General features: G+C 48.9%; 1 protein-coding gene across 3 annotated transcripts in view; it reads right to left on the minus strand.

Annotated features, from left to right (window-relative positions):
- The window catches only part of CRMP1 (collapsin response mediator protein 1), a 71,556-nt gene that overhangs the window by 10,541 nt on the left and 44,520 nt on the right, over positions 1-16,495 (minus strand). For all 3 annotated transcript variants that reach the window (XM_034951978.3, XM_034951979.2, XM_034951980.3), the window contains exons 7-11: positions 11,225-11,293; positions 9,527-9,647; positions 7,734-7,890; positions 4,902-5,043; positions 4,051-4,221 (exon numbers count right to left, since the gene is read on the minus strand). In XM_034951978.3, coding sequence (XP_034807869.1) covers positions 4,051-4,221; positions 4,902-5,043; positions 7,734-7,890; positions 9,527-9,647; positions 11,225-11,293 — 660 coding nt within the window. The remainder of the gene's footprint in view (positions 1-4,050; positions 4,222-4,901; positions 5,044-7,733; positions 7,891-9,526; positions 9,648-11,224; positions 11,294-16,495) is intronic.

The following is a 16,495-nucleotide window of genomic DNA, read 5'->3' on the forward strand; positions in this document are numbered from 1 at the left end:
CTATGGAGTGATTCATAACTGTGCCGAGGGACACATGGATTGTGAATGCGGAGGGGCGGTGCAAGGAACCAGTCAGCCATCTCCCAGCTGAAACTGGCCAGCCCTTGGGGACCTGGGCTGCTGTCCCTACTCCTGGGTGAGGAACGTGCTGTGCTTTGGTGAGAATCTCAAGCTGCAGAGGTGTGAGGAGGCCCTGGTCATATCACAAATGCCACACCCTGCATTTCACAAGAACACTGAATTGTAAACATCAATTCCTTCATTTCTTAAAGGTAACATACAAACAATGTAAAAATTTAAACAACACAAAACACCATGATGAAAAAACCTCTTGCCATCCATGAGCCCCAGTTCCCTGGTCCCCTCCAGGGAGGACTGGTTTCTTTTATACCCTTTAAAAAGCAGCCAGTCAGCTCATGTGTGCATAAACTAAACGTGGTCCATCCCTACAAGGGGATATTATTCAGCCATCAAAGGAACATGGTACCCATCCATGATATAGCACGGATGATCCTCAAAAATATGATGCTAAGTAGAAGAAGCCAGACATAAAAGGCCACATATTGGATGATTCCATTTATATGAAATGTCCAGAATAGGCAAATCCATAGAAACAGAAAGCAGATTAGTGGTTGCTAGGGAATGGGGGAGAGAGAGAGGGACTGACTGTTCATGGGTACAGGGTTTCTTTTCTGGAGGTGATGAAAACATTCTGGAATTAGTGATGATTGTACAACCTTCTCAATATACTAAAAGCCACTGAATTGTACACTTCAAAATGGCAACATTTATGGTATATGAATTATATCTCGATAAGAAAATTTTAAAAATCCAGATAGTCTATGATATACAAACATATATCCATACCCATGATGTGGCACTTTGATGTGAATGCTTTCCACAAAGATAGGAAAGAATAAAAGTTGTGTTTTACAGAAAAGTAGATTTAAAATCTAATCACTGGTCAATATATAAGAAATGATCTCTTTTCATTGTTAAAAGTAATATTTTTTTAAAACATATAAAAACAAAACGAACCTCTAAGCATTTCTCAATCCATGTTCTGAAAAAATTGCAATTATGTGGATGGCATTGCTTTAGACAGAGAAAATGAAACAGACAAAATCCTTTGGTCAAACCACCTCACGGAATCCTCAACTGTCCTCTTGCTGCTATGAAAAGAATTCAAATCTTGCCTCACACAGAGAGGGGATGCTTCCCCAAGTTTACCCTGAAGACAGTTACCTCCCAGATGGGTAACCTTGGGTATATTACATATTGTTATGGGTTGAATCGTGCTCCCAAAAAAGACATGTTGAAATCCTAACCCCCATTACCTCAGAATGTGACCTTATTTGGAAACAGAGATTTTGCAGGTATAATGAGGTAAGATGAGGTCACATTGGGGTGTGGTAGGCCCAAAATCCAATGACTGGCATCCATAAAAGGAGAAGACACAGCAGAGAGGGCCACGCAATGACAGAGGCAGATGATGTAAGGGATGCCTTACCCACCATGGAAGCAAGTACTGCTGGGGACGTCAGACGCTAGAAGAGTGGCCTGGAAGGGGTCTGCCCCCAGAGCCTTCAGAGAGAGCATGGCCTGGCCAACACCTTGGTTTCAACTTCTACCCTCCAGAACTTTAAGAGACGAAATTTCTTTTGTTTAAACCATCCAACCTGTGGCACTTTATAACAGCGTCCAGAGGAAACTTACACATGTGTCCTCTCTCTCTCCATTTTCTCATTTATCAATAACAATATACCTAACTTAGAAGATCGTGAGGATTAAATGAGATGATGCATGGAGAAGGCTAAGCACGAAGTAACTACAAAACAGTATTTGGCTGGATTGTGATGATAATCAGAGTGCCTACTCCTGAGCATGGAATCTGGTGTGGCCCCTGATCCCACACTGAAATAGACAGGCTGGGTGCGGTGGCTCACACCTGTAATCCCAGCACTTTGGGAGGCCCAGGTGGGCGGATCACGAGGTCAGGAGATCGAGACCATCCTGGCTAACATGGTGAAACCCGTCTCTACTAAAAATACAAAACGAAATTAGATGGGCGTGGTGGTGGGCGCCTGTAGTCCCAGCTACACGGGAGGCTGAGGCAGGAGAATGGCGTGAACCCGGGAGGCGGAGCTTGCAGTGAGCCGAGATTGTGCCACTGCACTCCAGCCTGGGCGACAGAGCAAGGCTCCATCTCAACAACAACAACAACAACAAAAGGAATAGTAAGACAATCCCAGCTCAGTCTACTTCCTTCTGGGTCCTTGTCCACTGACCTTTGGCTGACACAGACATTCACGTTCCTTTCTAGATAAGGATCACCTTGTGAAGCAAGGGGCAGCTCCCGCAGCCAGATGGCGGTAGGAGTGCACACCCTCTGCTATGGTTGGAATATCCCCTCAAAATTCAACTGGACATTGACTTGCCATTGCAATGGTATTAAGATGTGAGACCATTAAGAGCTGATTAGCTCATGAAGGCTCTGCCCTCATTAATGGTTAATGCTATTATCACAGGAATGAGTTAGTTATTGTGAGACTGGGCTTGTTATAAAAGCAAATTCAGCGTCCTCTTGATATTTCTTTCACACTTGTCCTATCCTTCTGCCCTCTGCCATGGGATAACTCAGCAAGAAGGCCTTTGCCAGATGCCGGCATTTTAATACTGAAATTCCCAGCCTCCAGAACCGTGAGCCACATAAATTTATTTTCTCATAAATTACCCAGTCTGTGGTATCTATTACAGTAGCACAAAATGGACCAAGACACCCTCTCACTGGCAAGACCCTCTCAGACGTTCTCCCATTGCCTCTCCTATGTGCACAGACCCCAAGCAGTGTGTACACACGTGAAATAATTCATAATAATAAATAATAGAATTGCATGCCCTGCTGGACTGTACATGTGCGTGGCATAAACCTTTCTCCATGGGAAGATGATCTCAGGCACCCCGTTCCCTGGAGATGGGGGCTGTGGGAAGCAAGTAGTGATACCAGGGAGCATTGTGTATTGTAAGAATGACCTGGACTGGTGAGCCGGACAAGGTCAGTGAGCAGCTACTGAGACCTCTGCTTCTGCAGGCCATGTCTCTGGCAGCCAATGGATACTCCAGGGCCATGGCCGTGAGCTGCTACAAGTGTTTCCTGTGGCTTTCTTATGAAACTTCCTTGTGCCTCATGTCCTGTCCCCACAGCTGTGCTCTCCTTCTCCAGTATGTGAGCCCATACTCCTTCTGCAGTATGTGAGCCCATAGCCCATGGGGCTATGGGAACACCCACTGCAGCTCCATCACGGTGTGCACATGCATTACTTCTGGCCTGTGTGCTTGCACAGACTCCAGTGAGCCAGGGACCACTGTGGCCTCTTGGGTCTGTGCGTGTAGTTGTTAATCCAGACCCAAGGCCACTCTTGGCCATGCAGGAGGGTGTTAAAGCAAGCCCTTCAGGGAGGCACAGTTGTCTTCTGCCATCTCTGCATGCACCCTCTCTGTGCACGCATCTTTGGTAGGTTGCTGGATGAGTGGAGAAATCAAAGGCATATAAGATACAAAGCAGAGAAGGCCCATAACTATGGGCATGGAATGTGAAAAAGTGTGCACTTTAGGGCCAACCCTTTCCTGTCTATTAGCAGCCAGCCGCAAAACCGAGTGGGAGGTTTCCGACATACCAAATCAAATCCTCTCCAGCTTGATAATTAAATTGAGAACCTTAGATCTAATACTTTCCCTCGCTGAGCCCTGAAGCTTACACATTATAAGCAGTGTCAGATGGCTGGGAACACACGCATCCACAGGCAGGAGCAGAGAGACAGAGAGAGAGGAGAGGAAGAGAGAGAGAGAGAGGAGAAGCAGCTTAGTTGAGCCTGCTCAGATCCCTCCTCCCAATCTCTCCAACTGGAGGAGAAATGGGAATGACTGAATCAGGCTAGATATCAGATCACATCCTAGTTGGAAAATTCATAAATCATTTTTAACCAGTCTTTAAAAATGATTACAACGAAGAATCACTTATCTCAGCAGCACAAATAGGCCAGGACTTACCGACTTGTGACTTTTGGCTGTTATGGTCTTCACCTTGTCGGGGTCCCAGATGACCACGTCGGCGTCCGAGCCCACGGCAATCCGCCCTTTCCTTGGGTACAGGTTAAAGATCTTGGCTGCATTGGTGCTGGTGACAGCGACAAACTGGTTCTCATCCATTTTGCCAGTAGCCTACAGGCAAGACCCACAGATGAGAAGAGCATCTCATAATGGGGCCAGGAGGAGGGGCGGCTGGGCACAAATGGAAGCCTGCCAGCTGCAGGCCTTGCAAGGCTTGGAATTCTCTCCTCTCCCAGCTAAAAACGTGCCATCATCAAGAACCCCAAAAGGCCCAGCCTCATCAGAGAGGACATTTAATTAACCGCACAGAGGTATGTTGATGCAGGAGCCACTATGACATCTTGTCCATGTCACCAGGCCCCAGTTTAACAGAAGATTAAAAACCTTTGGTTTCAGGTCAGTGATCAGAGTGAGACCCAGCTCTTCCTCTGCAACAGGAATTCTCTCTCTACCCACTCAACATCCCAACTCCTAACACGTGTGCACGTGCACACACACAGCGTTACAGAGCCATTTCCACAGGAACTAAGATGTGGTTGAGAAACAAAACAAAACATTTTTCAATCTTAAGATGTAAAGGACAAGGGTGACATCCACAAATGCAGAGGCCTCTCCCGGACTTGAGCTACTTTCTCTCAAGTTATGCGTTCCCTCCTGCGCCCTCCTAGTATATCTGCTTCCGCCTCCATGTAAGAAGGGAACTTTTAAGAACCCAGCGTACATAATGCATCGGCTTTCACAGGGCAGGTAGGGTGTTTCTAGAATGCTCCTGAGAAGAGATCCAGCCTTACCACCGCCTTGTCCCAGACGACGGTCATCCGCTCCTCTATCCCGTTGACACCCTCGGGGATCAGGGTGAAGTTGTCCTTGCCCACCGCCTTCTGGGCAGTGCTGTAGGGACAGTGGCCGCTGCCTGTGACCTGCAAGTCCCCACTGGCAAGGACAAAACAAGGTAGAGTTCAGACCCTAGTTCATTTTGAAGGCAAACCCTGACTTCAGACAGGTACATGCAGCACAGCCAGTGAATGAATGAATAGATAAGGAAGCCAGTGGGTAAGAGAGACTCTCCAGCGTGTGCCTGCACGTGTCACAAGTCAGGGATGCCCCATTTATGTCACTGGCCTCATGCTTTGCACATTACAAAGTGAGTAATGTGTGCTGACATTTGTCTTCTTGACATAAGGCAGTTGGCTTAAGGGCTGGCCAGAGTGTTTGTGCTGTGCTTGCAGAACAAACACTATTCATTGGTTACAGCAAAGTGGCACAAGTTCACTGGGATTTACCCTTTTGTCCCCTGGTGTTTTAAAAACAAATACTCTTTGATATATCAGGTGCCCTGAGCTGAACACCTAAGACAATAAAATGAATGGACCAGGCTGAGTGTGGTGGCTCACGCCTGTAATCCCAGCACTTTGGGAGGCTGTGGATCACCTGAAGTCAGGAGTTCGGGACCAGCCTGACCAACATGGCAAAACCTTGTCTCTACTAAAAAAAAAAAAAAAAAAAAATTAGCCAGGCGTGGTGGTGGGCGCTTGTAATCCCAGCTACTCAGGAGGCTAAGGCAGGAGAATTGCTTGAACCCGGGAGGTGGAGGTTGCAGTGAACCGAGATTGCACCATTGCACTCCAGCCTGGGCGACAAGAGCAAAACGCAGTCTCAAAAAATAAAATAAAATTAAAATAAAATTAAATAAATAAAATAATAAGATAAATAAAATAAAATATAAAATAAAATATAAAATAAAATAAAATAAAATAAATAAAATAAAATAAAATATAAAATAAATAAAATAAAATAAATAAAATAAAATAAAATATGAATGGACCATTATTAGTGGTTCTAAATGCAAGGTGAGGACGGTGAGGCTGTCCTCCAATCCAGAGGCCCAGGAAATGTTAGCAATTGCCTAGATGCAGAAGAGTATATTTAGAAGTTTTCTTCACTCATTTATCTAACAAAATTGTGTTGCATGCTTCCTATGTGCCCGGTACAATTTAAGGCATCTAAGATCAGAAAGAGAGAGCTTCTGCATGTGTCAGCTATACTGAGGGATGGGGGAGTCTGGCAATAAGCAGAGGCGAATGGGGCACATGGGCGCTGTCAGAGTGAGTGTCAGGGATTCAACCAAAGCAGGTGGGGATGAGGCGTGCTGGGGACAGGCTGGAGATGCCGTTTCCAGGAGGATAATCAGAAAATTATGTCACTGAGGAGCCTTCTAGCAAAGATCTGAAGGAAGTCACAGAGCAAACCATGTGGTGTCTAAGAAAGAGGGAACTAGCCAGGGGTTCCCATGAGTGTAAAGGCCCCGAGGCAGGGTCCTGCCTGGGGTTCAGGGTCAGCATGAAGCTGGGACTGGACCGAGGGAGCCAAGGGCAGAGGAGGCCCAGGGAGGGAGGTTGGTCAGGGCGTGTACACCGGATTGAGTTCTGCCTTGTTGGATGTTGCGGGGACTTGGGTTTCACTGGCAGAGGACTTACTGGTTCCAAGCAGAGGGGTGCTTGATCTAATCTAGGTTCTAAATGTCTGACAGCAGACTGTGATGGGTAGGGTGGGGTGGGACCCTGTGGAAATAGAAAGGCTTGGTAGGAAGCCAGGGATGATGGTGGCCTGAGCCAGGATGGCCACAGCAGACAGGTGAGGCGTTGTCAGACTCTAGGGCCTCTGGTCCGTGTTCCTGACATTTTCTTAGATGGGCAAGACTGTGGGAGTAGCAGCTTTATGGGGGAAGATCTGCAGTTCTTTGTAAACGTGAGCTGCCCACCAGACATTGGACTGCAGATGTTGAGTAAGCTCTTGGCTATGCTAGTCAAGGGTTTCTGTATCATCAGGGGGATGGTGATTTCCACGTGGGTGCACACCACTGCCCCCTCCTCCAAGGTTCCTTCTGCCAAGAAGCCCCATCTTATCCTCACCTATTGGGCAAACTCCTACTCATCCCCAAGCTTTAGTCTTGATGCCCCCTCCTCCAGAAAGCCTTCTGCAAGCCTCCCGGTGGGTTCTGAGCGTGCGTCTCTGCTTCCAGAGCGGCCTGGACACTTAGCCTCGCTGTGTGGCCTTGCTATTGCTAAGTGCTCTTCCCTCATGGTGGCTAACAGAAGGGAAGGGGCTGAGGTGCTGGGCTCCACAGTGTGCGTGCACCACAGCAGGTGTGCTGCAGGCAGCAGCGGCCACTTCTGGAGCCCTGGGTTCCAGGTCCTTTTCCTGCACTGTCCCATAGGCAGCTCTGCCACAGGTACTGTCTGCTTCCACTTTGAGTAAAACGAGGGAGACAGAGAGATGTTACGGGTGACGTGCCAGGTCCAGGGTGACACAGGCTTGTCTCCATCCCTAATCCTGAGTGCTTCCCGATACACCATGGTGCCTGCCACAGAGCAGGTGCTTAACAGTAGGTTGGCTCAACAGGAGGTGGTCAATTGATGTGAATGGAACAGTCACTGGCTGCCACAGATCTTCAGGTCCCTGAAGGCCTGTTGTAAGCCATACGAGCGCTGTCCTTTCAGAGCACGGGGCGGAGCCTCCTCTACAATCGTGAGTCCAAACCAGCCTGCGGATTCCCACCATTAACTCTCTACCTCCAAAGGCCCCAGCTGCCTCCCCCAGCCCCACATTCTCACAGGTCTCACCAGGCCAGTAGGGAGGTCAAGTAGTCGGGCGTGGTAGGGTCCGGGCTCAGGGGAGGGGAAGTCACGAACGCCGCAGCCTTGGCCCAGTTCTTGCTCCAGTAATGGGTGCCATCGGTCCCCAGGCTGGCGGCAATGGGCTCTCCAAAAACTAGGGGCCCTTAGGAGGGGCAAACATAAACAAGCCTGGTTAAAAGCAAATACTCTCTTGAGGCAGATGTCAAAGGCACAAAATTGGAAGACTGTGGAGGGAGAACGGGGCTGGCTGAAGGCCAGAACACTGGCCACCGTTGTTGCAGGCATCACCGCCTGCACCGCAGGGACCTTGGGTGTCTGGGCCCAGCTCCACCACATTGTCGGCACCCCGCCACGCGCTCCATGGGGCGTACGGCAGCTGACTCACCCAGCAACCTTGTGGATACGGCTGTTGCTTTTAGGATTTGGACATTATTATGTCCTTTTATAGATTTGTAAGCCAAGCCACAGAGACACGATTTACTCTCTCAGTTAGGGTTCTGCCAGAAGCAGATCTTAGGAATCTAGTTCAAGAGTCTTATTTGGGAGGTGATTCCAGGAAACACTGGCTGGGGATTGAGGAAGTGACATAAGGCAGGGAAAGCAGCCAATAAAGGGAGATTTCTCATCGAGGCACAGCTGAGGGCCCTGGCACTCAGTCCTGCTCGGGAACACGCCTCAGGGTCGTCCCACCCCAGGGGAAAGGGAGTTGCATGTGTTTCTGTCAGCCCAGTGCCGGAGGGCGGCTTCCCGAGCACTAACTTCCCAGAAGTTCCTGCTTGTCTTTCAAGGAGTCGGCCTGGCGGGCTTCTTCCAGAAAAGCCTGCAGGCAGAGGCTCGGGCTCCCCAGGAAAGATCTTTGCATTAGAGACCAAGGGCAAGAGATGTGGCCCGAGACCCTGCTGCCCTCGCCTGAGGCCACCTGCTGCCCAGTAGGAGAGGCAGCTGCAAGCTCTGCCCGGCTCTAGGGCAGCCCATCAAGCAGCGCTCTCTGCAGCGAGGGGGGTGCCCTGCATCACAGCTGCCCAACCAGCAACCACCGGCCACATGTGGCTGTTAAGCTGGTGTGGCTGGTGCCATTGAGAAACTAACTTGTTCATTTTACTTAACATTACTTAATTTAAATTTAAATAGCCACGTGTGGCTAGTGGCTACCTTATGGCTTCCTGTAGCTCCAGAACCTGCCTGCTTACCCGCTCCCGGCTGGCACCGCTTCCAGATTTCTGTAACCTCTCTGAGCCCCGATTTCCTTATCTTCAAAATGGAGCTAGTTTCAGGCAAGCTGTGCTGTTCTAGCCTCTACTTGTCAGCTTGCCCTTAAAAACACTAAAACAACATATTTGGGGTCCACAGCTGCTCTGTCCAATAAGGCAGTCCTGAGCCGCATGTGGCCACCAATAACCTGAGGCTGTGGTTAGTCTGAACTGAGTTGTGTACATGTAAGATACACAATGAGTTTTGAAGAGAGTACAGAAAACATCATGCAAAATATTAATGATTTTTACATTGATGACATGCTGAATTAATATTTGGATCCATTAGATTAAACATAATATATTATTAAAATTCTCTTTAAATGGAGCGGAGCTTATCGAGGTGAATGTCCTAAGGTCATTGGGACCAAAGAATTCCAACCACCATCCTTGTGTCAGGAGCATCCCCGCTCCACCCCTCCCTCCTCCGGCTGCCTGTCTGAGTTCGGGAGGGAGTGAACTTGAACCTGCAGGACACCCCCTTCCAGGCCCCAGCTGCCCCCAGAAGGCCCAGGGCCGGCTGCATACCTTTCTTCCTGGCCAGAGCGATGATGTCGGCTGCACTCTTGCTCATGACCTTGGTGATGTACACAGGGCAGTTGATCCGGCCCGCAATGGTGATGGCCCGGAACACCGCCTCGGCCTCCAGCTGAACACGGCACACACAGTGTCACAGGAGGGAAGGCTGGAGGCACAGCTACCACCCATCTCCATTTTCCTTAATTAAATGTGATCAGAAGGGAAATCTGCTCCATTGAATGAGAAGGACATACTGAGTCCAACAGCGCTTGACAGTGCCCCCTGCTCTCCAGGGTGGAGCATTGGTCTCACGCTGGGATACGGCAGCAACATCCAAGCGCTATACAAGTTTACAGCACTGCCTCCCAGTTCTGTCCTGACCTCACCATGGGCCGGGAACACACAGCTCGTGGCCATCCCTGGGCTGTGGAGCTCATGAAGAGCACTGGGTGGGATCTCAAGCCCCTCAGGACACGGAACCTGTCCACTCATGTCTGTGTCCCCTGTGTCCAGCAGACACCAGGCCCAGGGCATGGGCCCAGAAGACTCGGTAATGACCTGATGAGGACATCAGAAAATGTCCTCAACTTGGCCAGGCACGGTGGCTCACACCTGTAATCCTAGCACTTTGGGAGGCCAAGACGGATGGATCACTTGAGGTCGGAAGTTTGAGACCAGACTGGCCAACATGGTGAAACCCAGTCTCTATTCACGAGGTCAGGAGATCGAGACCATCCTGGCTAACACGGTGAAACCCTGTCTCTACTGAAAATACAAAAAATTAGCCAGGTGTGGTGGCAGGTGCCTGTAGTCCCAGCTACTTGGGAGGCTGAGGCAGGAGAATGGTGTGAACCCGGGAGGCGGAGCTTACAGTGAGTCAAGATGGCGCCACTTCACTCCAGCCTGGGCGACAGAGCGAGACTCTGTCTCAAAAACAAACAAACAAAAAACACAAATTAGCCAGGCGTGGTGGCACAGGCCTGTGCCTAGTGCTCCTAGCTACTTGGGAGGCTGAGGCAGGAGAGTCACTTGAACCCAGGAAGCGGAGGCTGCAGCGAACCGAGATCATACCACTGCACTGTAGCCTGGGCAACAGAGAGAGACTCCATCTCAAAAAAAAAAAAAAGAAAGAAAGAAAGTAAAAAGAAAGTGTCCTCAACTCAAAGGATGGCTGCCAGGGTGCCCACTCTATTCCATGCCCAATCAGCTTGCCTTCCTCCTTCCACACTCCCTGCAGGTGCATGCACATGCACCCACACTCACACTCTCACACACACTAACATACACACACACACAAACACATACATACACACACAGCCAGTCCAGGGGAAGTCATCCTTTTTCAAGGCTTGGGAACAGGGCAGGCAGTGGGAATTGTCTCCTGGTGCTGGGCTTGGGCATGTGGCTCCACTTTCCTATTATCCACTATGCAAAGTCCTCCATGAGAATCCGTATCCACTTGGGACACTGAAGCACCCACAGGGCCTTGGTGTGAAGTTCCAGGACCCTGGGAGAGGCAGCACCTCTTCCTGTCTTCTCCAGCCAGCAGTCCCCAGGGTTCCCGGGGAAGACAAGATGGTTTGGGATGGTCTGGGAGAGGACACGGGAAGGGGCTGGGTCCTGGCTGGGCTATTGCAGCTGGAACAGCATCAAGGTGAGTGCTCAGTGGTGAGTGTCAGAGTCATGCCCAAGTTGAGGAGTCCTTACCTCTTCAGGTCTGCTCAGGGCATGGCCCTCGGGACCCGTGATGCCCATCTCCAGGATCCGCTTTTGTTCCTACAAGACAAGAACAAGTGAGTTAACGATTAGAGGATGACAGAGCTGGGAGAAGTGACTCCTCCAACCCCCTGGTTAGACAGAGGGGGCAGCTGGGTCCCAAAGAGGCGAGTGGCTTGCACTAGGTTAACAGTGTGCGGGCTGGGGGCAGTGAACTGTGTCCCCTCCACTACACACCCATCCACCTTCCCCTTTGTAGCCCTGCATGGCTCCATCTGCACCTGCTTTATATTGAATCTCCCGGGATCAATGAGAGGAAGCAGGGTTATAAGACACGAGCTTCCAAGGCCACCCACCACCCTCTCAATCTCGGAGTCTCCCTGCAGGCCTCTCCTCTGGGAAGAAACGTGGTGTTTGGGTACAACATGGATATCTTCAACTAGGAATCCTACTCTAGTCTTTGATGTTGAAATCAAAGATCCCGAAACTGGGAGTCCAGATCCAGAACAGCCGTCTCTGTGACTTTGGGCAGGTTGATCAAGCTCTCTGAGTCTCAGTCTCCTCTTCTGTACACTGGGGATAACGGTGCTTGTACTGCAGAGTTACTACGCTGATCAGATGAGCAAGCATACGAAACATGCTCAGCACAAAACCTGGAGCTGAGCGAGCACACGCTCATTAATTGGCAGCCGGCTCTCATACCTACTTCAGCTGCCTCTTCCTGGCATCTGTCTTTATGGCGGGAAACCACTACCTCAAACTTATCATATAACCTTGAAATGGTTCCCTGGGCTGATGGCCTAGATTCAAATCCATCTGGTCCAAAGTTTCTTTGTCCCAGGAACACTTTAATTTCTAAAATAAAAAATAAAAAAAAATTTGACATTGCCCAGATGCCAGCTGTACTGCTGCTCATTTTAACTTCCTCAGTGTCTGTGTCATTGTTCTTAGACATCACCCCGTCATGAACCCTGGGCCTCATCAACCATGAAAAGAAATCACGATCTCAACTGTGCGTCTATGGTTATTAAGCTCGAGGTTATTACAAGAATATAAATGGGAAACCATTTCAAAGTCTAACAGCTGGGTAGATTGAAGTAAACAATGGAATAATTTCAGCTACTGAAGACGCTGTTTACAAAGCATTTTTAGAAAATGTTTACAAAAAGATTTTAGAATACCGAGAAATCCCTCTGTGAAATTGTTTACATGTCAGTTACTATTCTGGAAGGAAAGAGGAAGTAAGGAGGGGGAGGGCAGGGGAGGGAAGGGGAATGGAGAGAAGGGGAGGAAGGGAAGAAAGGCAGGAGGGAGGGAGAAGAGGGGAAGAAGGGAGGATGAAAGATGACATGATGAAGAAAAACAAAGACGAGAGTAGGATTTCTAGTCGAAAATAATGGACTACACACATGCATTTGTTTCACTGCCTTCCAAAACACACAGAAGTCACAACAGAAAGAGACACACGGGAACCAAGAAACTACAGAGAAGACCATAGGAACAAAATGTTGAAAGCTGGAAAGCAGATGTCCAAAAGGTGACGGATGTGCTGGAGCTGGAACAGCTAAATCTCTGCTGGCAGTGAGGAGAGCCAAGCCCCTTATGTGCCACTCAGGAGCTGGGGGCTGCAGGCTGGACCTCTCTCACACTGGTGCAGGGGTGCGTGCACGCTGGAAAACTGTGTAGCAGTAACCACTAAAGCTGAATCTACACACATCCTAGGACCCAGCCATTCCTCTCTTAGGTATATACCAGCTAAAGATGCGAACCTATGTTTAATAAAAGGCTGAACAAGAGTGGAGCAAGAACAAGCACAGAAGCCTCACGCATCACGGTTCCAAATGTGAAACTATCCAAATATCCAACAACTGGAGAATACATTGTGCAGATTCGTGCGGTGGAATTCTACACACCGATGAAATAGAAAAAGCTAGTGCTATGCCTGGCCAAAGATGGATCTCACACGCCTCGGATTGAGCAAATGGAGCCGGACATAAGACAGTGCATGCTGTATGCTTCCATTTTTAGAAAGTTTAAAATCAGCTAAGATTTGTGTGGCAGCAACTTCTAAGATGACTCCCAGTTATCCCGCCTCCTGCTTTTCAAGCCCCTGCAGGGTCCCCCCCCCCCCCCCCCGGAGTGTGGGCTGGACCCAGCACCTTGCTTCTGATGAGCAGAACAAGACAAAAGGGTTGGGCTGTCACTCCCGAGGTCAGGTTACAGAGACTCTGGCTTCCGACCTGCTCACCTATTGCTTTTTGGTTAATCTGCTCTGAAGGAAGCCGCCTCGCTGGGGCTGCCCATGTGCAAGGAACTGAGGGAGGACTCTGGCCAGCAGCCAGCAAAGAACAGACCATCACATTAGCCTGACAGCTAGCAAGGAGCTATATCCAGAAATACACCACCTACGAGAGGCTGGATGCAAATCCTGCACCAGTTGAGCCTTGAGATGCTCACCGCCCCCAACCTGCCACTCACTATGGCCTGTGAGACCCTCAGCCAGAAATAGCTGAGCTGCACCTGGAGTCCAGACCCATAGGACCATGAGATAATTTGCTTTAAGATGCTATGTTCTGAAGTAATTTGTTATGCAATCATGGATGACTAGTACAGGTTTTGTTACCAGAAGTAGGGTGTTACCATAAAAGATATCTAAATGTGTGGAAGAGGCTCTGGAACCAGGCAGCAAATGAATTCCCAAACAGCAATTTAAATAGCCTTGAATGGACTCTTAGAAGAAATAGGGCCTCTGAGGACATTGCCAGTGAGTCCTCACAGGAGGCAAGAAGCAGCCATAAACAGTCTTGCGATGAAACCAAGGATGTGACTCTACAGCCCCTTGTTAAGAACTCAGAAAGATGAGGGGTGGTGCCTCCCAGTATTATCAGCCACAATAAAGAGATCTTTTAAATAGGGACCTTTTAGGCTGGGCATGGTGGCTCACACCTGTAATCCCAGCACTGTGGGAGGCTGAGGCAGGCAGATCACTTGAGGTCAAAAGTTCAAGACCAGCCTGGCCAACATCGTGAAAACCCATCACTACTAAAAATACAAAAATTAGCTAGGCGTGGTGGCGCATGCCTATACTCCCAGCTACTCAGGAGGCTGAGGCATAAGAATCACTGGAACCCAGGAGACGGGGGCTGCAATGAGCCAAGATTGCACCACCGTACTCCAGCGTGGGTGACAGAATGAGACTAAGTCTCAAAAAAATTTAAAAAAATAATTTTTTTAAGAGACATTTCAAAGAGATGAAGGCTGTGCCTGTGGACCATCTCAGTCAAACTACAGGGCCTCTAGGAAGCTTGCAGTTGTGTCTCTCAGCTCTCTCATCAGGGTAGCGGAGGGATTATCTGGAAGAAGTGGGTGCCTTTTGTCTTATGGTGTGAACCCCAGCGAGATTCACAGGGGGTCCACAGATTTTTAGGAGAGTTGCCTTAGCAAAATACTGGAAGCTGAGACTGAACACAGGCATGTGATATGAAAAGAAGCAGTTGGATCCCCAAATTTTTTTTTTTTTTTAGACAGGGTCTCACTGTCACCCAGGCTGGAGTGTAGTGGCGTGATCTCATCTCACTGCAACCTCCACCTCCCACATTCAGGCAATTCTCCTGCCTCAACCTCCCAAGTAGCTGGGATTACAGGCACCCGCCACCATGCCCGGCTAATTTTTTTGTTTTTTTTTTTTTTTTGTATTTTTAGTAGAGGCAGGGTTTCGCCAAGTTGGCCAGGCTGGTCTCAAACTTCTGACCTCAGGTGATCTGCCCGTCTCGGCCTCCCAAATTGCTGGGATTACAGGCATGAGCCACCGTGACTGGCTGATCCCTGAAATTCTACTGAGCAAGAAGCAGGCTGAGAAAACCACTCAGCTGCAGACATGTACTACCTTTCACGAAAAAGGATGGATGACTCAGAGGATGGAAGCAGGAGCTCAGAAGGTAGAGCCAAGAGCTATGGAGACTTATTCTCAGGCTTTGAAACCCAGTCAAGGAACTGCCAACATTTCCCAGCCAGATTTCAGAACCGCCATGAACCAATAACTCCTTGGTGCCTTCTATTTTTCCCTTTTTGAATAGGAATGTCAGGTCCACCACTGCATGTTGTATGTCAGGAGGGTCAGGGAGATATCTTCCTTCTTCAGCTTCATAGACCTACAGATTATGGGAAATACAGCCAAGGAGCCTCATCCACACCCGGACCTGGTTTGGATGATGAGATTCCAGACTGTGAACTAATGCTGTTAGGAGATTTTGGAGAACCATGGGAGGGGGTGATTGTAATTTGCATGGGAGAGGAACATCAATCATGGGGGCCAGAAGACAGATTGGGAAGAAGTCTCAGATGTGCCCCTAATAATTCTCACTTCCTGACATTCCTGCCCTTGTATAATCCCTTCTTTTTGAGTGTGGGCTGGATGCAGTGACCTGTTAGCAATGAACAGAATACTCTTGCATGATGGAACTAAGGCACTGCTGGTTTTTTACATTGAATTTGAAAGAATTTCAATTGTGCAGGAAAACTACAAGGACTCAGATAAGAAGAAGTGAAGTCAATGAAGAACCTTAATGGTGAAGCTTTAGATCTCCAGCACTGAACCATCACGTTGCTCTTCCACTGCGCTCTGGAACTAGAGGGAACTGGTTAACATCCTAACTCTACTGCCCCATGAGCAACAGTGAGCAACTTATTCATATCTGAGCTTCAGTTTCCCTATCTATAAAATGGGAATAATTATATCTACCTCACGGAGTAGTTGTGAGTATCAATATGTGAAGTCCTTCGCATCATGTCTGGCATTAACTACCTTTACTGGCTGCATCCAAACCTTCCCCTATAAGCCTGGCTTGATTTACAACATTATGACCAATCCATGCCTCTGCACCAGAGACCCAGGAGCCTGCCTGCCTTATTTCTCTTCTTCCTCCACCCAATCCGTCCATGGGTCCTGTAGATTGTGTTTCCCTCCTGTCATGCTCACCTCTTCCATCTCCTATCTCCTCTCTTCATTTCTTATGAGACTTGCTGAAATAGAACCTAGCTAGTCACCCTGACTTCATTTTTTTTTTTTTTTGAGACAGAGTCTCACTCTGTTGCCCAGGCTGGAGTGCAGTGGCGTGATCTCAGCTCACTGCAAGCTCCACCTTCCAGGTTCAAGCAATTCTCTGCCTCAGCCTCACACCTGATAATGGCTGTATTCTCACCTGTAATAGCTGTATTCCCACCTGTAATAGCTGGGATTACAGGTGTGCTCCACCACACCCA

The sequence above is a fragment of the Pan paniscus genome, chromosome 3 (genome assembly GCF_029289425.2).
Source record: "Pan paniscus chromosome 3, NHGRI_mPanPan1-v2.0_pri, whole genome shotgun sequence".
Taxonomy (NCBI): domain Eukaryota; kingdom Metazoa; phylum Chordata; class Mammalia; order Primates; family Hominidae; genus Pan; species Pan paniscus.